The 27,898-nt window shown below is 41.9% G+C and overlaps 2 protein-coding genes across 9 annotated transcripts in view; one reads left to right on the top strand and one right to left on the bottom strand.

Moving 5' to 3' along the window:
* The window catches only part of EPS15L1 (epidermal growth factor receptor pathway substrate 15 like 1), a 323,253-nt gene that overhangs the window by 169,614 nt on the left and 125,741 nt on the right, over positions 1-27,898 (bottom strand). For all 8 annotated transcript variants that reach the window (XM_077252909.1, XM_077252893.1, XM_077252875.1 and 5 more), the window contains 3 exons: positions 16,676-16,840; positions 349-478; positions 110-258 (listed from right to left, as the gene is read on the bottom strand). In XM_077252909.1, the coding sequence (XP_077109024.1) occupies positions 110-258; positions 349-478; positions 16,676-16,840 (444 nt within the window). The remainder of the gene's footprint in view (positions 1-109; positions 259-348; positions 479-16,675; positions 16,841-27,898) is intronic.
* The window catches only part of C1H19orf44 (chromosome 1 C19orf44 homolog), a 497,340-nt gene that overhangs the window by 96,188 nt on the left and 373,254 nt on the right, over positions 1-27,898 (top strand). The gene's annotated exons all lie outside the window — the stretch shown is intronic.

Here is a 27,898-nt window from a genome sequence, read left to right on the forward strand (position 1 = left end):
ATGCATGGAGAGCCCAACAAACAGGCTGACTTTCAATGCATTATCTCCATGTAATATTCACTACTTTATAGGCAGAAAAAAAAACATTTAGCTAGTTGCCATGTCTCACCTTTAAAGGCAGTGTCATCGAATGGACATTATTCTTAGTGAAGGGATCGGTAGAAAAAGGATCACCTTTACTTGGCTTATGGAAAGGGTCATCTGAAGGAGGAGCATGAAATGGGTCGCTTTCTTTAAATGGATCTTCACCAAATGGATCTGAAAAACATTTTAAGATACCTTCATTTTCCACAATCTATTCGCTTTGTGCTGCTAGGAAAAAAACCTAAGAAGATGCACTGAACTCACTGCTCTTAAATGGGTCAGCTCCTTTAAATGGGTCAGAAGTGAAGGGATCCTCAGTTTGGAATGGATCAGAATAAATGTCCTGACTGTTGCTGCTATTGAACAGAAGAGCTTTGTTCTTGAATGGATCATCCTAAGAAACATACATATTTCATGATTAGGAAGAAGCGCAACAAAATATGTGAGGGATGTGAAAAAGCAAAATGAGAATGATGGCTGTTTGTGATCAAATCATTCAAGCGTTTCCAGTTTTTCAAACTGCTTAGGCCCCTTTCACACATCAGTTTTTTGCCGTCAGTCACAATCCATTGGCTCGACTGATCTGTCGCAGATTGTGAAAAACTGATGTGACAAATCCGACTAGCGGATCTAGCTAATTGGATCAGAGCATGCTCAGTCAAAAAAAACTGAATCTGTCGCCGGATTCTGACAGTTGACGGATCCGGCGCCATAGGCTTCCATTCTAGCAAACGACGGACGGCGACCGATCTGTCGTACACAAAAAATGTTACTTTGTCTGTTGTGTCCAGCCGCTGGACAAAATTATCGACGGATCCGGTGAACGACGGATGAAACGTGAGGCCATCAGTCGCAATCCATCACTAATACAAGTCTATGAGAAAAAAACGGATCCGGCGGCATCAGTCGCCGGATCCGATTTTTCAAAATTCGACGGATTGCAACTGATGGCAAAAAACTGATGTGTGAAAGGGGTCTTACAGGGACTGGAAGGAAACAAAACCAAGTCAATCAACTATCAACCGCTATATAGTGCCCCAGACAAAGTGAAAAAAACAAGTAAGAAAGAGAAGAAAGGAGAGCATGCTATTACCTTGGCTATCAAAGGGAATAAACTTCATTGATCAGACTTAACTTTATCAGGTCTAGTTACAAGCAGTTACAAGCTGTTTTACATAGCCGGAGCCCACTGTATATGGAGCACTTAAGACTGAATCCATACGAGTGCACACAGCATGTGATATACATCATATCAGGATGATTTTAAAAACAGTATATATTGTACTGTCTTATCCTCTCTCTCGCTTATATATTTTAAGCTTTGGTATTTGCCTGAATGGCACGGCACCCAGATATATCGCTGGTGCTGCTTTTGCTTTTTTTCTCTTCTCTTTTTTATTTAAAATTTAGATGTACAGCAAAGCCCAGTTACTGATAAAAAATAAAATTACAAAAATCACATACCGTATATACTCGAGTATAAGCCAAAGCACCATATTTTACTACAAAAAACTGGGAAAATGTATTGCCTCGATTACAAGTTGGGTATGCATGGCCCCCGCAACCCCATCCTGGTCTGCATGGCCCCATCATCCCCATCCTGGTATGCATGGCCTCCTCATCCCCATCCTGGTCTGCACGGCCTTCTCATCCCTATACTGGTCTGCATGGCCCCTCATCCTCTTGGTCTGCATGGCCCCCTCATCCCTATCCTGGTATGCATGGCCTCTTCATCCCTATCCTGGTATGCATGGCCCCCTCATCCCTATCCTGGTCTGCATGGCTCCTCATCCGCATCCTGGTCTGCATGGCTTCCTCATCCCCATACTGCTCTGCATGGACTACGCATCCCCATCCTGGTCTGCACGGCCTTCTCATCCCTATACTGGTCTGCATGGCCCCTCATCCTCATCCTGGTCTGCATGGCCCCCTCATCCCTATCCTGGTCTACATGGCCCCCTCATCCCTATCCTGGTCTACATGGCCCCCTCATCCCTATCCTGGTCTACATGGCCCCCTCATCCCTATCCTGGTCTGCATGGCTCCTCATCCGCATCCTGGTCTGCATGGCTTCCTCATCCCCATACTGCTCTGCATGGACTACGCATCCCCATCCCGATCTGAATGGTCCTCTCATCCCCATCCTAGTCTGTAAGGCTCCTCATCCCTATCCTGGTATGCATGGCTTCTCATCCCTATCTTGGTATGCATGGCTCCTCATTCCTATCCTGGTATGCATGGCTCCTCATCCATATACTGGTATGCATGGCTCCTCACCCATATCCTGGTATGTTTGGCCCCGATCAGGAAAACATAAAAAAAAAAATAAACCATCCTACTTACAAAATATTTCCTCCTCCAAGATGGCACCGCCTGATGAAGTAGCAGCTCTCCGAGATTGCCATTAACTGCTACTGTGCAGGTGGCGCCATCTTGGAGGAGGAAATTTGTTTTTCTTCTCCAGCAAAATGGCGCCGCCTTCGCAATAGCAGCTATCGGATCTCTATACACACCGATAGCTGCTACTGCGCATTCTGGTATACATGGCCCCCTCATCCCCATCCTGGTCTGAACGGCAACCTCATCACCATCCTGGTCTGCACTGCCACATCATCCCCATCCTGGTCTGCACTGCCACATCATCCCCATTGTAATAATTATAGGGGATAACTCAGGAGACTCTTTGCGTGGAACAAGATAACTACAGGACACAGTTTTATAAGTGGTAAAGTCTATATTATCACACGGTGATTCAAACAGGTGCAGAGAGAAACTAAAGTCCACAACACTTGGTGTAAATATTAAACGAAGCTTAGCAGTCTATAGGAAACTTCAGAGGAAAATGCAATCAAGCAGAAAGTCTATGAAGCACAATCATTCTTGAGGATACTTGACACGAATAAATCCTTGTCTTAGTCCAAACACAGATAGATAAACTTATAAGGCAGTTCAAATCATATCTTAGCTCAACCAGGGAGGCCTGGTTAATAGTCTCAGGTTTTTGCAGAGCAGAAACAGCTTACATGTCCAGCAAATGCAGATGGAAATAAACACGAGCAGCAGATGAAGGAGGATTACTGGAACTGGTGTATGCAGCAGGAACTCAGAGCAGAGTAGCAGGATCACCACACAGGTTCACAGGAGCAGGTATATAGCCAGGGAGTAATCAGAGGTCAGGAGCTGGATGCAAGGCAGAATACTCTAGCACAGACTAAAGGCTGGGGTGGAGTTTTATAGCAGGAAGATACAGTGCACATGAGACCAAAGACGCCATCTTGGAAAAGGGCAGTAATGCACAAAAAATAAAAAATGTTCAGAGTCCTGACACCCATCCTGGTATGCACGGCCTTCTCATCCCCATCCTGGTCTGCATGGCCTCCTTATCTCCATCCTGGTCTGCACGGCCTCCTTATCCCCATACTGGTCTGCACGGCCCCCTCATCCCTATCCTGGTCTGCATGGCTCCTCATCCACATACTGCTCTGCATGGCCTACGCCATTCCCATCCTGATCTGAATGGTCTTCTTATCCCCATCCTGGACTGTATGGCTCCTCATCCCTGTCCTGGTGTGCATAGCTCTTCATCCCCATCCTGGTCTGCACGGCCTCCTCATCCCCATCCTGATATGCATGGCCTCCTCATCCCCATCCTGGTCTGCACGGACTCCTCATCCCCATACTGGTCTGCATGGCCCCCTCATCCCGGTCTGCATGGCCCCCTCATCCCTCCTGGTCTGCATGGCTCCTCATCTCTATCCTGGTCTGCATGGCTTCTCATCCCTATTCTGGTATGCATGGTTCCTCTTTCCTATCCCGGTCTGCATGGCCATCTCATCCCCATCCTTGTCTGCATGCCCCCCTCATCCCTCCTGGTATGCATGGTTCCTCATTCCTATCCTGGTATGCATGGCTTCTCATCCATACACTGGTATGCATGGCTCCTCACCTATATCCTGGTATGCATCGCTCCTCATTCATATCCTGGTATGTTTGGCCCCCATCAGGAAAACATTGAAAAAAAAATAAACCATCCTCTTACAAAATATTTCCTCCTCCAAGATGGCACCGCCTGATGAAGTAGCAGCTCTCGGAGATCGCCGTTAACTGCTACTGTGCAAGTGGCGCCATCTTGGAGGAGGAAAGTTGTTTTTCTTTTCCATGGCGCCACCTTCGCAATAGCAGCTATCGGATCTCTATACACACCAATAGGTGCTACTGCGCAGGCGTGGCGGGCACCATTTTCAAATTGATTTTTTTTTTACATATCATTAGCTCAAAGCTGAAAATAAAGATTAAATAACCACAAGATGGATTTCACCAACCAAGGTATCATTTTAATCAGTATAACGGCGCTGACCTGTCACTGTCTGTAGGTTACTGTGCACAATCCTACTGACAGGTTCTCTTTAAATGCAGACATCTTTGGCTAAAATTATTTTTGCAATCGGGTTTGTTAAAAATGTTTAACAGTTTGACTTCTACATTGTCTGTGCATCACTACATAGCTGCTGGCTGCAGAATAATTTCACAGTGAAAGACACCTCATTCTTATGTCAATTTGCAAGTGCTATCTCTTTTCCTGAACAACCTTTTAAGTTCAACAATCAACGGTTCATACTATACTTAGAATATGGTTCAGTAGAGGAGAGAATGATTACAAACTATCAGAAAGAGCTAAATGACAAACTCACAGGTAACTGTGATATAAAAGATCTACTTTGATATGCAGTGCTGCATTCACTACTTTTTAGGACCAACCATTATTCCTGTAGCCAAAAGTATCTGGCTGAATGAGATATGCACCTAAATATGATGAGATAAATATAAAAAAACCAAAGGTTATATAAAATATCTCACAAATATATCAACTTTATTAAATATAAAATATAACTGATTTTGATAAAAACCAGAGTAGCCCAATGGAGGGCTAACAACAATCCCCGTATGGCTATGAGCAGTATATAGTTAGTATGCCCACATATCTACTGCAGTACATCCCCTACTGGTTACCATGCATCAGATAGAGTATAGGAGGCAAACTCCTGTAGTAATAATGTGGCGCCCTGTTCGGTGTGTAGCCCTGTGGTACATACCTAATAGGGCTCCACATCATTGCTTTATAAGCATACTAGACTTGGGAGGTTTGTTGTTAGCCCTCCATTGAGCTACTCTGTTTTTTTGTTTTGTTTTTTTTTAACAAAATCAGTTAGATTTTATAAACCTGATAAATTTGTGAGATATTTTGTGGCACCATTTTTCCCTTTCTTTTGGTTGATTTAATTTAGTACATTTTGACTGAGAAAAGATCAGGTTGATATACAGTCAGTGAGCTTTGCCGATAGTGTGGAGGACATTTACGTGCCAGCTGAATTTGGCAGCGACTGTCATATGATGTCACTAAAAGTATTGTGAAAGAAAAGCTTGAAGCTATGTTCACATGTTGCGTTTTTGCTGCATTCACATACCCTAAAACTGTAGAACGTTCCTTTCAGTGTTTTTGCAGAGTTTTTTTCACTAACAATGGGTAAGTGCAAAGACACAGTAAAAAAAAATGCAAATATCAGATTTTGCTGCGTTTTTGGAGCAAAAACCTAATTTCCCTTTCACACATCAGTTTTTTGCAATCAGTCCAATTCTTGAAAAAAAAAATGGATCCGGCGACTGATGCCACAGAATCCGTTTTTTTCTCATAGACTTGTATTAGCGACGGATGGCCTCAAGTTTGATCCGTCGATTGTCGGATCCGTTGAAGATTGTTTATCCGGCGGCTGGAGACAACGGACATAGTAACGTTTTTTGGGAACGTCGAAAAAACGGACAGCTACGGATTCCATTGTTTTTAACGGAGCATGCTCAGATCCACTTAGCCAGTTTCGCTAGTCAGACCCGTCCAAAAAACGGATCCATTGCATCAGTTTTTCACAATCTGCGTCGAGCCAACGGATTGTGCCTGACGGTAAAAAAACTGATGTGTGAAAGGGGCCTAAGGAAGTTGCAACATGATTTTTTGGGGGTACAAAGACAACAAAAACACAGCAAAAAAATGCAGCAAAACCTGCTTTTTTTAAGTGGCATCTTTACTGCCAAGACAGCAGGTTTTGCCTGCGGAACAAAAAGGAGACAAAAAGGCAACATGTGAACATAGGTTAAGGCCACATGTATATATACGTTCCGTATTTGCGCAGTATTTCACCTCAGCATTTGTAAGCTAAATCCAGGAGTGGAACAATCAGAGGAAAAGTATAACAGAAACATATGCACCACTTCTGTATTATCACCCACTCCTGGTTTTGGCTTACACACACTGAGGTAAAATACGGACCAAATACTGATAGTGTGCAAGTGGCCTAAAACTTAATTCTGAGTACAAACGCTCTCCACCACCCTCTTCCTTCCCTTGCTGTAACATTTATCTTCCTTTTTTTATTTTCAGTTCCTCTTCGGCTCACTAGCGCCATTCGTGCAGTGTGTTATTGTGTACATTCTGATCTCTCCCTCTGTATCTACACTACAATTCCCAAGAGGCAGAGCAGTCTGGCATCTCCGCACGAACAGTTATCTGTCCCATAGCTGCCACACTATAATTTCTGCCAATAATTTTTGGAAATGTGAACACTCCTGGTTGGGTCTCCATCTGTTGGATTGGGTGTACTGGAAGACCTGTCAGTCGCTATTATACTATTTCTACTGTGGTGAAATTGATGCCAACTTGTTGCGTTCCCGTGCGGTTAGCGGGTACGTCAAAACAACGCATCCGCATGTCCTGCGTACCTAATGTTAACCCCTTAAGCCCCGAGGGTGGTTTGCACGTTAATGACCAGGCCAATTTTTACAATTCTGACCACTGTCCCTTTGAGGTTATAACTCTGGAACGCTTCAACGGATCTTGGCGATTCTGACATTGTTTTCTCGTGACATATTGTACTTCATGATAGTGGTAAAATTTAATCAATATAACTTGCATTTATTTGTGAAAAAAAGGAAATTTGGCGAAAATTTTGAAAATTTCGCAATTTTCCAACTTTGAATTTTTATGCCCTTAAATCACAGAGATATGTCACGCAAAATACTTAATAAGTAATTGCCCACATGTCTACTTTACATCAGCACAATTTTGGAACCAAAATTTTTTTTTGTTAGGGAGTTATAAGGGTTAAAAGTTGACCAGAAATTTCTCATTTTTACAACACCATTTTTTTTTTTTAGGGACCACATCTCATTTGAAGTCATTTTGAGGGGTCTATATGATAGAAAATACCCAAGTGTGACACCATTCTAAAAACTGCACCCCTCAAGGTGCTCAAAACCACATTCAAGAAGTTTATTAACCCTTCAGGTGTTTCACAGGAATTTTTGGAATGTTTAAATAAAAATGAACATTTAACTTTTTTTCAGCTCCAATTTGTTTTCTTTTACCAAGGGTAACAGGAGAAAATGGACCCCAAAAGTTTTTGTACAATTTGTCCTGAGTATGCCGATACCCCATATGTGGGGGTAAACCACTGTTTGGGCGCATGGCAGAGCTCGGAAGGAAAGGAGCGCCATTTTACTTTTCAATGCAAAATTTACTGGAATTGAGATGGGACGCCATGTTGCGTTTGGAGAGCCCCTGATGAGCCTAAACATTGAAACCCCCCACAAGTGACACCATTTTGAAAAGTAGACCCCCTAAGGAACTTATCTAGATGTGTGGTGAGCACTTTGACCCACCAAGTGCTTCACAGAAGTTTATAATGCAGAGCCGTAAAAATAAAAAATCATATTTTTTCACAAAAATGAGCTTTTCGCCCCCAATTTTTTATTTTCCCAAGGGTAAGAGAAGAAATTGGACCCCAAAAGTGGTTGTGCAATTTGTCCTGAATACGCTGATACCCCATATGTGGGGGTAAACCACTGTTTGGGCGCATGGCAGAGCTCGGAAGGGAAGGAGCGCCGTTTGACTTTTCAATGCAAAATTGACTGGAATTGAGATGGGACACCATGTCGTGTTTGGAGAGCCCCTGATGTGCCTAAACACTAAAACTCCCCACAAGTGACACCATTTTGGAAAGTAGACCCCCTAAGGAACTTATCTAGATGTGTTTTGAGAGCTTTGAACCCCCACGTGTTACTACAGTTTATAACGCAGAGCCGTGAAAATAAAAATTCCTTTTTTTTTTTCACAAAAATGATTTTTTAGCCCACAGTTTTGTATTTTCACAAGGGAAATGGGATAAATTGGACCCTAAAAGTTGTTGTCCAATTTGTCCTGAGTACGCTGATACCCCATATGTGGGGGGGAACCACTGTTTGGGCGCATGGCAGAGCTTGGAAGGGAAGGAGCGCCATTTGGAATGCAGACTTAGATGGATTGGTCTGCAGGTGTCACGTTGCATCTGCATTTGATGTACCCAAACAGTACAAATCCCCCACAAGTAACCCCATATTGGAAACTAGACCTCCCAAGGAACTTATCTAGATGTGTTGTGAGAACTTTGAACCCCCAAGTGTTTCACTACAGTTTACAACGCAGAGCCGTGAAAATAAAAAAAAAAAATTTCCCACAAAAATTATTTTTAGCCCCCCCAATTTTTTTTTCCCAAGGATAACAAGAGAACTTTGACCCCAAAAGTTGTTGTCCAATTTGTCCCAAGTACGCTGATACCCCATATGTTGGGGTAAACCCCTGTTTGGGCGCACGGGAGAGCTCGGAAGGGAAGTAGCATGGTTTTACTTTTTCAACGCAGAATTGGCTGGAATTGAGATCGGACGCCATGTCGCGTTTCGAGAGCCCCTGATGTGCCTGAACAGTGGAAACTCCCCAATTCTACCTGAAACCCTAATCCAAACACACCCCTAACCCTAATCCCAAAGGTAACCCTAACCACACCCCTAACCCTGACACACCCCTAACTCTAATCCCAACCGTAAATGTAATCCAAACCCTAACCCTAACTTTAGCCCCAACCCTAACCCTAACTTTAGCCCCAACCCTAACCCTAACTTTAGCCCTAACCCTAACTTTAGCCCCAACCCTAACCCTAACTTTTAGCTCCAACCCTAGCCCTAACCCTAACGGGAAAATGGAAATAAATACATTTTTTTAATTTTATTATTTTTCCCTAACTAAGGGGGTGATGAAGGGGGGTTTGATTTACTTTTATAGCATTTTTTATATCGGATTTTTATGATTGGCAGCTGTCACACACTAAAAGACGCTTTTTATAGCAAAAAAGTTTTTGCGTCTCCACTAGGGTTGAGCGACTTTTGCTTTTTTAGGATCGAGTTGGGTTTTGTGAAACCCGACCTTCTCGAAAGTCGGATCGTGTGAAATCGGCCGATTCTACTGTAAAGTCGGGTTCCGGACCGGAACACGAAACCCAATGCAAGTCAATGTGGATTATTTTTTACATTTACTTAATATCTCTCTCTCTCTCTCTCTCTCTCTCTCTCTCTCTCCCCCCCCCCCCCCTCTCCGTGCAAAGCATATGTTGTGTTTGACTACGGAAATCACTGCAGCCCACACGGTAATATGGCTCTATGACGCCGCAGAAACCAGGCCGGAACCTATGTCATCACGCTGCCCACACTCCTTAATTGGCTGAAAAAATGGCAGGGAAGGCGTCATACAAAACGCGACTTTGGCGCCAAGATCGCCTACCACGTGGCCGATCCCACGCTGGAGTCGGGTCAGGTTTCACGAAACCCGACTTTGCCAAAAGTCGGCGACTTTTGAAAATGAACCATCCATTTCGCTCAACCCTAGTCTCCACATTTTGAGACCTATAATTTTTCCATATTTTGGTCCACAGAGTCATGTGAGGTCTTGTTTTTTGCGGGACGAGTTGACGTTTTTATTGGTAACATTTCCGGACAAGTGACAGTTTTTGATCACTTTTTATTCCGATTTTTGTGAGGCAGAATGGCCAAAAACCAGCTATTCATGAATTTCTTTTGGGGGAGGCGTTTATATCGTTCCACGTTTGGTAAAATTGATAAAGCAGTTTTATTCTTCTGGTCAGTACGATTACAGCGATATCTCATTTATATCATTTTTTTATGTTTTGGCGCTTTTATACGATAAAAGCTATTTTATAGAAAAAATAATTATTTTGGCATCGCTTTATTCTGAGGACTATAACTTTTTATTTTTTTGCTGATGATGCTATATGGCGGTCTATTTTTTTGCGGGACAAGATGACGTTTTCAGCGGTACCATGGTTATTTATATCCGTCTTTTTGATCGCGCGTTATTCCACTTTTTGTTCGGCGGTATGATAATAAAGCATTGTTTTTTGGCTCTTTTTTTTTTTTCTTACGGTGTTCACTGAAGGGGTTAACTAGTGGGACAGTTTTATAGGTTGGGTCGTTACGGACGCGGCGATACTAAATATGTGTACTTTTATTGTTTTTTTTGTTTTTAGATAAAGAAATGTATTTATGGGAATAAATGTTTTTTTCTTTATTTAGGAATTTTTTTATTTTTTTTTTTACACATGTGGAAATTTTTTTTTTTTTTTTTAACTTTTTTACTTTCTCCCGAGGGGACATCACAGATCGCTGATCTGACAGTTTGCACAGCACTCTGTCAGATCAGCGATCTGACATACAGCCGTGCAGGCTTACCAGCGCCTGCTGTGGACCCGGAAGTACTCCCTGCAGGACCCGGATGCAGCCCCGCGGCCATTTTGGATCCGGGGACTGCAGGGAGGAGACGCTCGGTACAAGGTGAGTAAATCGCGTTGTACCGATCGTCTCAGGGAAGCACGTAAGGAGCCCCCTCCCTGCGCGATGCTTCCCTGTACCGCCGGTACACTGCGATCAAACATGATCTGGGGGTTAATGTGCCGGGGGCTGTCCGTGACCGCTTCTGGCACATAGTGCCGGATGTCAGCTGCGATAGTCAGCTTACACCCGGCCGCGCTCCCCCCGTGAGCGCGGCCGATCGCTATGACGTACTATCCCGTCGGTGGGAATTAAGGCCCACCCCACCTCGACGGGATAGTACGTCATATCGGATTAAGGGGTTAAAGATAGGTACGCAGGACACATGCAGACGTATGTGGAAGTGGGCGGGGCTTAGCGGAGGGCGTACGCCGCCCTCGGCAAAGCCCCTTGAACACTAATGTGAACTTAGCCTAAGGCCCTCATTTGTTTAAATGTGAACACTCCTGATTGTGTGTCCATCTGCTGGATTGGGTGTAGTCAATAAAAAGCTGGAAGAAAAGTAAAAGCGCAATAGGGTCTTATCTGGGTATTAAGAGTTACCTCTAATCAGATTTTACTCACCAGATAGAGCCCAAACACAGGCTCATAGAAATATTAGCTGCTGCAGATCCACCAGTCTCCTCATGACCAGCGTAAAGAGAAAAAAATGGGCTAAAAAGGTGGATTAACTCCGCGCTGCTTGAAAGATAGAAGTCCATATGGATATTCAGATGAAAAGTGGCTTTATTCAACGCGTTTCGGAGTACTATGACTCCTTTATCAGTAAACCACAAATGTAAATGTATGCCACTTTGGTGGTGTCTGCCCCTAATTATTTTAAATTTGAAGACTCCTGGCTGGGTCTCCATCTGCTGGGTTGCCTGCAGTGGAAGAGATGTCGCTCCCCATTATGTTTCTCTTCCTTTCCCCCAGCAGTCGAGTTAGAAGCTGAGAGTGAGGGGCAGAGGCACAGCAGAGATCGGGGACAGGAAGCTACCTGCAGTCCTGTCTGTCGCCCACTCCCCCCTCATCATGTCTGACCCTAAATGACTGCCCTGGGGATCTGCACAAGTGAAGTAGCAGGGCTTGGTCAGTATATATATTTATATTTGTATCTGTGGGTACATATGCAGTATACAGTGTGTGTGTCTGTATATATATATATATATATATATATATATATATTGTTTGTGCACATATATACAGTATATAGTATGAATATTGTGTCACGGTCTCTGGCAATGTACAAGAGGGGAGATATGCATCATAAAGATTGCAACCTTCCGTGATGTGATAATCCAAAGGTTTCTCTCCAGCATGTTATGAGCTGAGGGGTTAATCAGACTCGACAGGGTGGGGCTTTTTTGTGAGTGACTGTAAGGCTGTATGCACACGTTCAGGATTTTTAGTGCTTTTCCGGCCGTTTTCCTCCAAAAAAACGCTTACATAAGCATCCCATCATTTTTAATGCATTACGCATTCTTTGTGCACACGCTGCGTTTTTTTTCCGCGCGGAATCGCATTCTGGAAAAAATGCAGAATGTTCATTTTGTGTGCGGAATCGCCGCAATTCCGCACACATAGGAATGCATTGATCCGCTTACTTTCTGCATGTGGCTATGCCCACCATGCGGGAAGTAAGCGGATCATGTGCGGTTGGTACCCAGGGTGGAGGAGAGGAGACTCTCCTCCAGATCCTGGGAACCATATAGTTATATAAAAAAATAAAAAATAAAAAAAAAGAATTAAAATAAAAAATCATGATATTCTCACCTTCCGGCAGCCCCCGCAGACTTCCCGCTCCTTGCGATGCTCCCGTTCCCAGTAATGCCTTGTGACAATGACCTGTGATGACGTAGCGGTCTCGTGTGATGCTACATCATCTGGGGTCATTGCCGCAAGGCATTACTGGGAACGGGAGCTGCCGGGAGCATTGAGAGGAGCGGGAAGGCTGCGGGGGCCGCTGGAAGGTGAGTATATCACGATTTTTTATTTTAATTCTTTTTTATTTCATTATTTTTAACATTATATCTTTTTACTACTGATGCTGCATAGGCTGCATATATATATATACAGTATATACTCGAGTATAAGCCGACCCGAGTATAAGCCGACCCCCCTAATTTTGCCACAAAAAAACTGGGAAAACTTATTGACTCGAGTATAAGCCTAGGGTGGAAAATGCAGCAGCTACCGGTGAATTTCAAAAATAAAAATAGATGCTCCATACCGTTCATTATGGCCCCATAGATGCTCCATATAAAGCTGTGCCATATATAATGCTCTTCACCGTTCATTATGGCCCCATAGATGCTCCATAGAAAGCTGTGCCATATATAATGCTCTGCACCGTTCATTATGGTCCCATAGATGCTCCACATAAAGCTGTGCCATATATAATGCTCTGCACCGTTCAGTATGGCCCCATAGATGCGCCATAGAAAGCTGTGCCATATATAATGCTCTGCACCATTCATTATGGCCCCATAGATGCTCCTTATAAAGCTGTGCCATATATAATGCTCTGTACCGTTCATTATGGCCCCATAGATGCTCCTTATAAAGCTGTGCCATATATAATGCTCTGCACCGTTCAGTATGGCCCCATACATGCTCCATAGAAAGCTGTGCCATATAAAATGCTCTGCACCGTTCAGTATGGCCCCATAGATGCTCCACATAAAGCTGTGCCATATAGAATGCTCTGCACCGTTCAGTATGGCCCCATAGATGCTCCACATAAAGCTGTGCCATATAGAATGCTCTGCACCGTTCATTATGGCCCCATAGATGCTCCACATAAAGCTGTGCCATATATAATGCTCTGCACCGTTCAGTATGGCCCCATAGATGCTCCATAGAAAGCTGTGCCCTATATATAATGCTCTGCACCGTTCATTATGGTCCCATACATGCTCCACATAAAGCTGTGCCATATATAATGCTGCTGCTGCAATAAAAAAAAAAAAAATGACATACTCACCTCTCTTGCTGCCCGCAGCTCCTCAGCATCCCGTCTCGGCGCCTCTCCGCACTGACTGTTCAGGCAGAGGGCGGCGCGCACACTAGTACGTCATCGCGCCCTCTGACCTGAACAGTCAGAGCAAGAGGACGGGAAGACGGAGCGGTACCCGGCGTGTGGAACGTGGACAGGTAACTATGACATACTTACCTGCTCCCGGCGTCCCTGGCTCCTTAATCACGGACAGCTGGTCTCCGGGTGCCGCAGCCTCTTCCTCTGTCAGCGGTCACCGTTACCGTCATTAGAGGAATGAATATGCGGCTCCACCCCTATGGGAGTGGAGTCCATATTCATAACTTTAATGAGCGGTCCCACGTGACCGCTGAACAGGGGAAGAGCTGCGGCACCGAAGACCGTGGGACGGGCAGGGGGAGAGCCAGGAGCGCCGGGACTAGGTGAGTATATGACAGACCTCTCTCCCCCTCACCCGCCGACCCCACCGCCGATCATGACTCGAGTATAAGCAGAGAGGGGCACTTTCAGCCCAAAAATTTGGGCTGAAAATCTCGGCTTATACTCGAGTATATACGGTATACACACACACACACATATATATATATATATATATATATATTATATATATATATATATATATATATATATATATATATATATATACACACACATACATATATACACATATATACATACACACACACACAAAAAAATATGCAAAAAATTAAGCCCTCACCCAGCCCAGATCCCAAAAAATGAGAGGCTATGGGTCTTGGAAAATAAAATAGCCTATATACCAAGCCAACACTCACAGTCACGGAAAATGGCATCATGACCCAAAAAAAATTTCTTGCAAATTTTCAGAATTTTTATCACACGTCAAAAAAATAACATACAGTACATGTTTGGCATCTGCGCACTCATGACTGGAGAGTCATATTGACTGGTCCGTTGTAGCATATAGTGAATGTTCTAAATAAATTTCACCGCACTTGGGATTTTTTTTCTCTGTTTTCCAGTATACTATATGGTAACATCAATGATCTCAGTCAAAAGAACAACTTCTTCTGCAAAACAACAAGCCCTCACATGGCCATATTGACTCAAAAATAAAAAAAGTTATTGCTCTGGGAAAAAGGTGAGCAAAAAGCAAAAACGCAACACTGGAAATTCCCAAGGTCATAAAGGGGTTAAAGCACAGACTGGATGTCTCTATACTCTGTGTTCTGAATGGACTATACCAGAAAGTAAGGAGCTGGAAGTCACATGACCCCATGTGATTGCTCAGTTTCCTCATTTCTTATTGGCATTATATTTTTTTGTAATAATCCGTGTGCCAGATTTAAGCAGTTTGAAATGTAAAAGAAAGATTTGCGTAACCAGAAGACTCACCTCTACCGACAAGCCTACAACCTGCAGTGATCCTCACGCCGCCTGACCAGCTCTACCCTCTCCTACTGTATCCTCACCCATCCCCTGTAGACAGTGAGCACTTGCAGGGTCCTCTCTCCTCCTGTACTTGTGTGCGCCTTGATTTACTTATGTTTATTGTACTTGTCTATATTTGCCCTGTTCACATGTAAAGCACCATGGAATAAATGGCGCTATAAAAATGTCTAATAATAAGAATAATAACCAGATTATCTCAAATGAGGATCTTGTTAGCACCTAAAAAAAAGTCTATTATTGGGTTTAAAAACAGAAAAGAAAATGTGCACTACTGAAAATAGTAAACCAATGATGCAACCAATGTGCTAAAAAAAAACAATTATAGCGAAACACAAAAAAGGCACATATAAGGAGAGGCGTGCACTTAATATGTATAGCAAAATAGCTTTATTAGTTTTGCAAAAAAACATCATTTATAAACCTATAAGGCACCACTCCAGCATTTTTTGTTGTTTTATTTTTGTTAAGTTTCATCACTGGAGTGGTATCATGAATCTAAGTTTGCTGCTCTAGTAATAGCCGTCATCTTCTGCTCTTCCCAGCTCGGCTACGGTCACAAGCTCTCAATATAAGTCGATGAGAACCTCGTTCGGGCTCTCATACACTTACACTGAGTAGTAACTTCCGGCTTTAGAGGCAAACACTGTAGCGATCTGGCAGGTCGCAGCTTACAAAACAGGACCAAAGCAGTACAGATAACTGAGGACCGTGGCTGGTAAGTATAATACTAGGGGCATTAGTGACACCACTCCAGCTGTGAAATAAGAAAAAATGCTTGAATGGTCCTTTATAGCCCCCAAAGAGGGGGAGCAAATAAGTCACATCAAAAACAAGCCACTGACTACCTGCAATTATTTTGCTATGATATAGAAGCTCAAAATAAACTGGGTGAGAGCTATTAAAATATTGAAATACTAAACCATCTTTCCCTTAGCTGGTCACTCAAAAAATACACTATTTAAACCAATATCCAAGGAAAAGTTACTCAAATATCAAACCCTATAGTGTGTGCAAAGATCTAAACAGGATGAAGATGCAAAAACAATGTTTGAAGAAAAGTCTTTAAATCAGTAATATAAATGTGTCAATGCCACTATATAGCCCTCAGTCATGAAAAAAATGTAACAGAAATATATCTTGCCAAAGTTAAATAGTAAAATGCTATACTTGAACTGTGAAGTCTGATAAAGTAATGCGAATATGTGCTGAACAAAATTTATTAAAACAATATTATATTAATGTGACAACAGAGGAAGGATCATACATAGTGTAATATCATTAGTGTAGCAATGCAATGAAGAATAAAATGGAAATATAGACAGCTCTATGCATACTGCAGCCATCACATGGCCCCCAATGTTGGGCCTACAACAGACCAAGAGCAGAGAAACTGAGCCATCAGTCAATGGGGAAATCATTTAAAAATGTTGGTTACCGCAAACCATTTTCTGTAGGTCTTGAAAAAGTTCTCCTCCTTACCGCTGCCGTGGAAAGCTCCAACCTCTCTCTTGAGGAATAAGCCTCAACATCAGATAAGTTGTTCATACTTCCTCCATGGTCTCCGTTTAGTGCATTGTTGTATTGTTCAATAGTTTTGTTCATTTCCTGCTGACTCTCCTGAAGCTGTGACAATTTACTTCGAGCCTGGAAAAGGAATTTAAAAACACATTTACTGACTAATAAGTTGTAGAGAACATGCAATGAATGCCATTCAGTGCCCACCAACATCTGAAGCAGTGAAGGTTGTGCCATCATTACCTTGGAATTGACAAGCATGATATAAAAAAAAGAGATACTGATTCCAGTAATGTATTGCTTACTTTACTGGGTGAAGCAGTTGTGACACAATCAGTGGTTTGATATGTAGCCAAGTTGAGAAAGCTAACTTCACTCACACCACAGCTTTCTGTGTCATTGTATATGGACAACGAGTTCAGAGAAGGCGTGTGGTCAGAACACTTGGCACAAGGGAGCAAGTCTGGACAGTGAATCTCCTGGTGATAAAACAATCAATGTATGGAAACAAAAGCACACAGCACACAGCTTAATAAGTGACACATCCCTAAATTCTGTGTCTGAGCCACTACCTAATGTTATCCTCGGATAACATTTCAACACCCTGTTGACAGATTCCCTTTAATGAAGCCCTACATTGCCAGCACTATTAGGCTGCCGTCACACTAGCAGTATTTGGTCAGTATTTTACATCAGTATTTGTAAGCCAAAACCAGGAGTGGGTGATAAAAACAGAAGTGGTGCATATGTTTCTATTACACTTTCCTCTGATTGTTCCTCTCCTGGTTTTGGCTTACAAATACTGATGTAAAATACTGACCAAATTCTGATGTGACGGCAGCCTTAGAGTCACTGTGCATCCAGCAGTGTGAGGATGTTTGAATGCTACTAAAGCAAAAAACAAAGCAGGCAAAATGGATACTGTCAAAGGGAATATGTGGAGTTTGTGTCAACATTTTACGACAACTATAACATTTTTGTCTTTTCGTCAATTTAGCTGGTTCAGAGCTTGGGGTTTGTTTGTTTTGTTTACAGATAAGCCGACGGGTTTTATTGACACCATTTTTGGCTACATACGACATTTTGATCTTGTTTTATTCGATTTTTTTTGGCAGGACTGGGGATCAAAAAGACATTTCTGGCATTTTGATTATTTTTTTTCATTACAACATTTACTGATAAGGATAATTCATTTTATATATCAGATCCTTATGGATGTAGAATGCTGTTTTCTTTATTTAAAATTGGAAAAGTAGTGGTTGATTTGAACATTTATATTTAAAAAAAAAACTTTTTTTTTTACTTTATTTTTTACGTCTCTTAGAGAATAGGAATCTGCGATATTCCAATCTCTTACACTACGTGCTGTAATACCACAGTATTGAAGTATATAGAGTAAATATCAGTCGCTTTTGAAGCTAAGCATATAGCTGAGCTTCAGAGAAGTACCAAGATGTAGCAACAGAGTCCTTCAGTAGGCCCCTGGCTGCCATAGTAACTCATCGGGACTTTGCAATCATGTCTCAGGACCCGGAAGGGAGCTGATAAGCGAGGGCAGCAGTGCCTATTCTATTTAAATGCAGCTGTCAAATGAATAACAGCTACTACTCGGGACAACCTTTTCTCATTCTGTATGTTTGCCCCTCGTACAATAATAACACATACTCCCCTCCGGCACTATTCCAGCGGTCCCCGTAGCCAATCAGCAGCTGCTTCACTTTTCACGCCTTCAGACAAATCACATACATCCAGAGAAAACACAATTTTTCGTTTTTTCATGTTTATTAAAATTTTAAAACTAATGTTTGGACACACAGCAGGGCTTGGAAGGGAAGGAGTGCAATTTGACTTTTTGAAAGCAAAATTTGCTGGAATAATTAGTGGACGTCATGTTGCGTTTGAAGAGCCCTTGTGGTGCCTAAACAGTGGAACCTCCATGAAGAGACCCTGTTTTAGAAACTAGACCTGTCAAGCAATCTATCTAGATGGGTCGTGATCACATTCAACTCCCACTAGTGTTTCACAGAATTTGACAACGTTGATCTGTGGAAATGAAAAAAAAAATCACCCCAAAAATGTTGTTTGAGCCCCAAATATTTTCATTTCCACAAGGATAGGTAAAGAAAATGGACCCTAAAATTCTCCAGAGTATACAGATGTCCCATATGTGATCAAAAAATACATTTAAGGCACAGTGCACAGCTCAGAAGGGAAGAAGAGCTATATTAGAGCTCAGAAAAAAATGAACATTTAACTTTTTCCTACAAAAATGTTACTTTAGCTCCATATTTTCAATTTTCACAAGGGTAACAGAAGAAAATGCACCATAAAATTTGTTTTGCGATTTCTCATAAGTACGCCAATACCACGTATGTGGAGGAAAACTACTGTTTGGGCACACGGCAGGGCTCGGAAGAGAAGGAGCGCCATTTGACTTTTGGAATGCAAAATTGGCTTGAATCAATAGCTGACGCCATGTCGAGTTTGGAGAGCCCCAAGGACTTTATCTAGATGTGTGGTGATCACTTTGAACCCTCTGGGGATTGACAGAATTTTATAATATTGAGCAGAGAAAATAAAAAAAACACATTTTCCAAACAAAATGGTTGTTTCAGTCCCATTTTTTTAATTTTCACAATTGTAACTGGAGAAAAGGGAAGACAAAATTTGTTGTGCAATGTTTCCAAAGTACACAGGTACCTTATATTTGTTGAAAAACAACTGCCTGGGTGCATGGTAGGGGTGGAAAGGGAATGAGCAGTATTTTGGCTGCAATTGCTTGCAGTTACCATGTCACATCTGTAGAGCCCCTTAAATGCCAAAACAGCAGAAACCCCCACAGGTGATCCCATTTTGTAAACTACACATCAAGGCATTCATGTAGGCAAGTAGTGAGTATGTTTAACCCCCAGGCGCTTAACAAACTTGTATAAAATTGGGCTGAGTAAATAAAATATTACTATTCTTTCCACTAAAATGTTGCTTTGACCCCAAGTATGCAATTTTCAAAAGGGCTAATAGGATAAAACGAACAGTACAATTTGTTATGCAATTTCTCCCAAGTACATCAATACCCCAAGTGGTTGAAAACTACTTTTGAGGCACAGTGCAAAACTCAAAAGGGAAACAGCGCCATGTTACAGTGCAGATTTTGCTGCACTGGTTTGAGGGTGCCATGTTACACTGGCAGAGCCCATGAGGTGCCAGAACAGCAGAAACACCCGTAAGGCTACTTTCACACTACGCAATGCGTCGTTTTGGAGAAAAAAAGCATCCTGCAAAATTGCGTGCAGGATGCGTTTTTTCTCCATACACTAACATTAGCGACGCATTGCCACACGTCGCAACCGTCGTGCGACGGTTGCTTCGTGTTGCGTCGGACCGTCGGCACAAAAAAAGTTGCATGTAACGTTTTTTGGTGCGTCGTGTCCAGCAATTCCGACGGCACATGCGTGGCCGGAATTCCGCCCCCTCCTCCCTGGAGCTCACAATGGGGCAGCGGATGCGTTGAAAAACTGCATCCGCTGCCCCCGTTGTGCGGCGCTTTCACAGTATGCGTCGGTACGTCGCCACGTCGCGTTGCGACGTGCGTCGTACGACGCTAGTGTGAAAGTAGCCTAAGTGACCCCATTTCACAAACTATACCAGTCAATGAATTCATCTACGGGTGCAGTGATTGACACCACAAGTGGGTCACAGAATTTTATGCCATTGGGCTGTGAAGAAAAAAATAATTACATTTTTACCACCAAAATTTGTCTTGGCCCAACATTTTATATTTTTACACTGAGAAATTGGTAAAAATGGCACCACAACTTATCCCACAATTTCTGCTGAATGTGGAAACACCCCATATATGTGGTTGTACAATACTGCTTAGCTATACGGCGAGACTCTGGAGGGACAGAGTGCTAATTGCCTCCTGGAGCACAGATTTTCCTAGAATAGTTTGCGGACTCCATATACAGAGCCCCTAAGTGCTAGAAGAGCAGAATTCCCCTTCAAGCGACCCCGTTTTGGAAATTATAACCCTTTGGGAATTTATCTACAGGTGCTGTGACAATTTTGACTCCATGGGTGTTTTCCATAACAAGCAGCAGTGGATGTTGCTGAGTGAAAATTGACAACTGCCATTGTAGTGACCAACACATTATGACCTGTTTGTGCTGCTAGAGACAGGCAAACGTAAATTAGGCAGGTTGTCATCGCTACAGAAATGCCAAATATGTGGACGCTAAATATTGTTTAGGTACACTGGGGCTCTGAAGTGAGGGAGCACTTGTATTTGGAAGATCAGAAATCGCTGGATTTCTTTGGAGTATGAGGAGCCATTTTGCTTTTCCAAAGCCTTTGTACTACCAGTAATGTGGAAGACAGATGACGGACCTGAGTGGGAAATTGCTTTTTTTGTGAACGGAGTTGTAGCTTTTTTGGGGAACATTTTACATAACATTTTGAATCACATCTATCCTGCTCTCTATGACAAGCACTTACTTTGGAGTTTCCATCTAAATCTCCAAGTGACGAGATTCAGATAAAACCCCCAAGGGATTCATTCACTATAATGATGCAGCAGACTCTGGACTTCATCTGGCCTTTGTTCACTGATGTCTTTCTTTTCAGAAGTGCACAAAACTGCGGCCAACGGCACATTTACGCACATCTAAAAAGAGGGACACCGCCAAATCACAGGTCAGACAGTGTCCAGCATCCATCTGCCTTAAATTGCATCTTCCGCCCTGCAATCCGACTGAATCACGTATTTTAGAGATTTACATGAAAACTCCAGTTTAAGCGCTCAGCGCAGAATAAATGTGTGCCGAGCCTTACTGCGATTTTTGGGAGGCAGAATGAACAAATAAACAGCAGGTGAAGAATTGGTTTTATTTATTGTTTACATCGTTCTTCGTGCGGTATAAGTGATTAGACTTCTTAATTCTTCGGGTCCGTGCGTTTACATCAATATCAGATTTAGATTTGGATTCTATATTTGGTTGCTGTTACACACTAAAAAGACGCCTCTTTTTTTTTGGCAAAAACTAGTTTTGCATTGCCATATTTTGAGAGTTATAATTTTTCTATATTTCTGCTGACAAAGCCATGTGACAGCTTGTTTTTTGTGGGACTAGTTGACATTTTTATTAGTACCATTTTCGGCACATGACATTTTTTTGATCCCATTTTTTGATTGATTTGTATTCCAATTTTTGGGAGGTAGACTGAACAAACACCAGCGTGCCATTATGCCATTCAGCTTGTGGTAAAATTGATAAGGCAGATTTATTTTTATCTTTTGTCTCTTTTACACAATAAATATGTTATATAGAAAAAATTATTATTTTTGCATTGCTTTACTCTTAAGAGCTGTAACTTTATTGTTCGGCTAAAGGAGCTGCATGGCGGCTTGTTTTTTTGTGGGACAAGATTGCATTTTTAGTGATAACATTTTTATTTACAGTCGTCTTTTTGAAAAACTAAAAAAAGGACATTTTTTTTTGCTACAATTTTTCTTTTGCCCAAAATATTTACCTTTCATAAGGGGTAATAGGAGAAAGTGAACCCCACAAGTTGCTAGGCAATTTCTCCCAAACTCAGCAATTTTCCATATGTGATTGGAATCTGTTGTTTGGGCACACGAAGCTTAACTGGAGAAACCTGCCCCAATAATTTGTTCTGGGAATCCTGCTAAATGTAGCAACACCCCATATTTTACTATCAGTGAAAGGCACTGGACTAAAAATGTGCAATAAGGTATCAAAAATAGGCTGAGGAGGATGAAAACCAGATAAACCACATCCTTAAAGCAGAAATGCTTGAAAGGTTAAAAACAGCAGCAGCTTCTTGTGTCTACAGAAATAAAAAGCACAAGCAACTGTTAGGGTATGTGTCCACGTTCAGGATTTGGTCAGGATTTTCCATCAGTATTTGTAAGCCAAAATCAGGAGTGGGTGATAAATGCAGAAGTGGTGCATATGTTTCTATTATACTTTTCCTCTAATTGTTCCACTCCTGGTTTTGGCTTACACATACTGATGGAAAATCCTGACCAAATCCTGATGCAATCCTGAACGTGGACACATACCCTTATGGCATCCTGGTCAGACTCTTCAAATTTTGAAGTCGTCAGAGGGTTCTAAATGTTTGTAATCATTATACCTTTTTATACCTCAGATTGGGTAACATGATTTAGGAGTCATAGGGTTGTCTCCTCACAAACAGAACATATGAGGAGAAAATAGGTAGTGGTTTTGAGAACAAGTTGGTAAATTAGGGACCTCCAGAACCTAACATGTTTAAAAATTAGTGTGAAAAAGTGTTTTCCCCAAGTCTGATTTCCTATGCTTTTGCATGTAAGTCACAATTAAATGTCTCAGATCACCAAACAAATAAATATTAGACAAAGATTAACAAACGTAAACACAAAATGCAGTTTTTAAATGAAGGTCTTTATTATTAAGGGAGAATATAAAATTTGTTTGGTGATCTGAAACATTTACGTGTGACAAACGTGCAAAATAGGAATCAGGAAGAGGCAAACACATTTTCACACAACAGTAGATATGATTGTATAAGACAACAATACAATCAATGAAGGTACGTGAGGTGGCTTGTGAGAGACGAATTGTGTCCAGAGTGACATCCAAAAGTAAAGATGAAATGATTAGATTTTTCTCAAATATATTTCACTAGCAAATCAAATTACCGGTATTTACCTCAGTATTACAGGGTCGCACGTTTTGCTTTCAGTTTACTAAGTACCAGTGGTGTACAGAATGCAATGGCAGAATCGGTTAAACTACTTTTTTCTCATAAATTCACCTAAATGGATTCACAAATCTGGTGAATTATTTCACCAATCCCTCATACTGTGCAGTATATGAATGAAATGCAAAGCAGGTGAAAATTATCCCCACCTGCTATTTATCAATGTATTACATTCCCTCTGTTTGTTTGCATTCAAAAATGTCTTTCTTCTTGCCACTCTTCCATAAAGACCTGATTTGCGGAGCATACGACATCAGTAAAACCAGGAGTGGGTGATAAATGCAGAAGTGGTGCATATGTTTCTATTATACTTTTCCTCTATTTGTTCCACTCCTGGTTTTGGCTTACACATACTGAGGTAAAATACTGACCAAATACTGCTAGGTCACGTTCACACTAATAGTTGTCCTGTGCTCAGATTCTCCCACCTGAGCTGTGGATCTCTGCAGCTCCTCCAGAGTGATCATGGGCATCTTTGGCTGCTTCTCGAATTAATGTTCTTCTTGCTTTTACACTTTATGCTGCGGCTCATTTCTGCTTTTTCCTCCCCTTCTTCCCAGAGCCATACCTCTTATTTTTCCGTCCACAGAGACATATGAGGGTTGTGTCATGACAACCCATCAGCGACCCGAGATCACGTCACAAGCGCACCGATGGGTGGAGAAAATTATGCGCACACGGCTATGCATGTTAAATGCCGCTGTCAGAGATTGATAGAAACATTTAACAAGTTCACAACTGAGGGAAGAGCACTGCTCCACCCGTGATCGTTACCAGCAGGTCCTGGCTGTAATACAAAGCCATCCCCTTAAGTGTTTGGGGTGAGCATGTATGGCAGATGTCATAAAAGGGTTAAAATACCAGTTTAGGTGGAAAGCCATATCTTGGTAAGTTTGCAGTTGTGCTTTACTACTTCCTGCTTTACTCTGCTCCACAACTTTATCCCTGACCTCTGATGTGTTCTTTGGCTTTGAAGATACTGTTTGGTCCCTAATGTTCTGAAACAAACCTCGGAGGCCTTTACACACAGGTGGAGTCAACTTATTAATTCTGTGACTTCTGGAGGCAATTGGTCACTCAGGATTTTATTTAACCCTTTACCCCCAAGGGTGGTTTGCACGTTAATGACCGGGCCAATTTTTACAATTCTGACCACTGTCCCTTTATGAGGTTATAACTCTGGAACGCTTCAACGGATCTTGGCGATTCTGACACTGTTTTCTCGTGACATATTGTACTTCATGATATTGGTAAAATTTCTTCGATATAACTTGTATTTATTTGTGAAAAAAAAACGGAAATTTGGAGAAAAATTGGGAAATTTCACAATTTTCCAACTTTGAATTTTTATGCCCTTAAATCACAGATCACAGATATGTCACACAAAATACTTAATAGGTAACATTTCCCACATGTCTACTTTACATCAGCACAATTTATGAACCCAACATTTTTTTTTATTAGGTAGTTATAAGGGTTAAAAGTTGACCAGCAATTTCTCATTTTTACAACACCATTTTTTTTTAGGGACCACATCTTATTTGAAGTCATTTTGAGGGGTCTATATGATAGAAAATACCCAAGTGTGACACCATTCTTAAAACTGCACCCCTCAAGGTGCTCAAAATCACATTCAAGAAGTTTATTAACCCTTCAGGTGTTTCACAGGAATTTTTGGAATGTTTAAATAAAAATTAACATTTAACTTTTTTTCACACAAAATTTATTTCTGCTCCAATTTGTTTTATTTTACCAAGGGTAACAGGAGAAAATGGACCCCAAAAGTTGTTGTACAATTTGTGCTGATTACGCTGATACCCCATATGTGGGGGTAAACCACTGTTTGGGTGCATGGCAGAGCTCGGAAGGGATGGAGCGCCATTTGACTTTTCAATGCAAAATTGACTGGAATTGAGATGGAACGCCATGTTGCGTTTGGAGAGCCCCTGATGTGCCTAAACATTGAAACCCCCCACAAGTGACACCATTTTGGAAAGTAGACCCCTTAAGGAACTTATCTAGATGTGTGGTGAGCACTTTGACCCAACAAGTGCTTCACAGAAGTTTATAATGAAGAGCCGTAAAAATAAAAAATAATATTTTTTCACAAAAATGATCTTTTTGCCCCCAATTTTTTATTTTCCCAAGGGTAAGAAAAGAAATTGGACCCCAAAAGTTGTTGTGCAATTTGTCCTGAGTACGCTGATACCCGATATGTGGAGGTAAACGACTCTTTGTGCGCATGGCAGAGCTCGGAAGGGAAGGAGCGCCGTTTGACTTTTCAATGCAAAATTGACTGGAATTGAGATGGGACACCATGTCACGTTTGGAGAGCCCCTGATGTGCCTAAACATTAAACCCCCCCACAAGTGACACCATTTTAGAAAGTAGACCCCCTAAGGAACTTATCTAGATGTGTTTTGAGAGCTTTGAACCCCCAAGTGTTTCACTACAGTTTATAACGCAGAGCCGTGAAAATAAAAAATTCTTTTTTTTTTTTTTCACAAAAATGATTTTTTTAGCCCCCAGTTTTGTATTTTCACAAGGGTAACAGGATAAATTGGATCCCAAAAGTTGTTGTCCAATTTGTCCTGAGTACGCTGATACCCCATATGTGGGGGGAACCACTGTTTGGGTGCATGGCAGAGCTCGGGAGGGAAGGAGCGCCATTTGGAATGCAGACTTAGATGGATTGGTTTGCAGGCATCACGTTGCATTTGCAGAGCACCTGATGTACCCAAACAGTAGAAACCCCCCACAAGTGACCCCATATTGGAAACTAGACCTTCCAAGGAACTTATCTAGATGTGTTGTGAGAACTTTGAACCCCCAAGTGTTTCACTACAGTTTATAACGCAAAGCCGTGAAAATTAAAAAAAAAAATGTTTCCACAAAAATTATTTTTTAGCCCCCAGTTTTGTATTTTCTCAAGGGTAACAGGAGAAATTGGACCCAAAAGTTGTTGTCCAATTTCTCCTGAGTATGCTGATACCCCATATGTGGGGGGGAACCACTGTTTGGGCGCATGGCAGAGCTCGGAAGGGAAGGAGCACCATTTGGAATGCAGACTTAGATGGATTGGTTTGCAGGCATCACGTTGCATTTGCAGAGCACCTGATGTACCCAACAGTAGAAACCCCCCACAAGTGACCCCATATTGGAAACTAGACCTTCCAAGGAACTTATCTAGATGTGTTGTGAGAACTTTGAACCCCCAAGTGTTTCACTACAGTTTACAACGCAGAGCCGTGAAAATAAAAAATCTTTTTTTCCCACAAAAATGATTTTTAGCCCCCCAAATTTATATTTTCCCAAGGGTAACAAGAGCACTTAGACCCCAAAAGTTGTTGTCCAATTTGTCCCGAGTACGCTGATGCCCCATATGTTGGGGTAAACCCCTGTTTGGGCGCACGGGAAAGCTCGGAAGGGAAGGAGCACTGTTTTACTTTTTCAATGCAGAATTGGCTGGAATTGAGATCAGACGCCATGTCGCGTTTGGAGAGCCCCTGATGTGCCTAAACAGTGGAAACTCCCCAATTCTAACTGAAACCCTAATCCAAACACACCCCTAACCCTAATCCCAGCGGTAACCCTAACCACACCCCTAACTCTAATCCCAACCCTAATCCCAACCGTAAATGTAATCCAAACCCTAACCCTAACTTTAGCTCCAACCCTAGCCCCAACCCTAACCCTAGCCCTAACCCTAGCCCTAGCCATAACCCTAGCCCTAACCCTAGCCCTAACCCTAATGGGAAAATGGAAATAAATACATTTTTTTAATTTTATTATTTTTCCCTAACTAAGGGGGTGATGAAGGGGGGTTTGATTTACTTTTATAGCATTTTTTATAGCGGATTTTTATGATTGGCAGCCGTCACACACTAAAAGACGCTTTTTATAGCAAAAAAGTTTTTGCGTCTCCACATTTTGAGACCGATAATTTTTCCATATTTTGGTCCACAGAGTCATGTGAGGTCTTGTTTTTTGCGGGACGAGATGACGTTTTTATTGGTAACATTTTCGGACATGTGACAGTTTTTGATCGCTGTTTATTCCGATTTTTGTGAGGCAGAATGACAAAAAAACAGCTATTCATTAATTTCTTTTGGGGGAGGCGTTTATACCGTTCCATGTTTGGTAAAATTGATAAAGCAGTTTTATTCTTCGGGTCAGTACGATTACAGCGATACCTCATTTATATTATTTTTTTATTTTTTCTTTGATGACGGTGTATGGTGGCTCGTTTTTTGCAGGACAAGATGACGTTTTCAGCGGTACCATGGTTATTTATATCCGTCTTTTTGATCGCGTGTTATTCCACTTTTTGTTCGGTGGTATGATAATAAAGCATTGTTTTTTGCCTCTTTTTTTTCCTACGGCGTTCACTGAAGGGGTTAACTAGTGGGACAGTTTTATAGG

This window comes from Ranitomeya variabilis, chromosome 1 (genome assembly GCF_051348905.1).
Source record: "Ranitomeya variabilis isolate aRanVar5 chromosome 1, aRanVar5.hap1, whole genome shotgun sequence".
NCBI lineage: Eukaryota > Metazoa > Chordata > Amphibia > Anura > Dendrobatidae > Ranitomeya > Ranitomeya variabilis.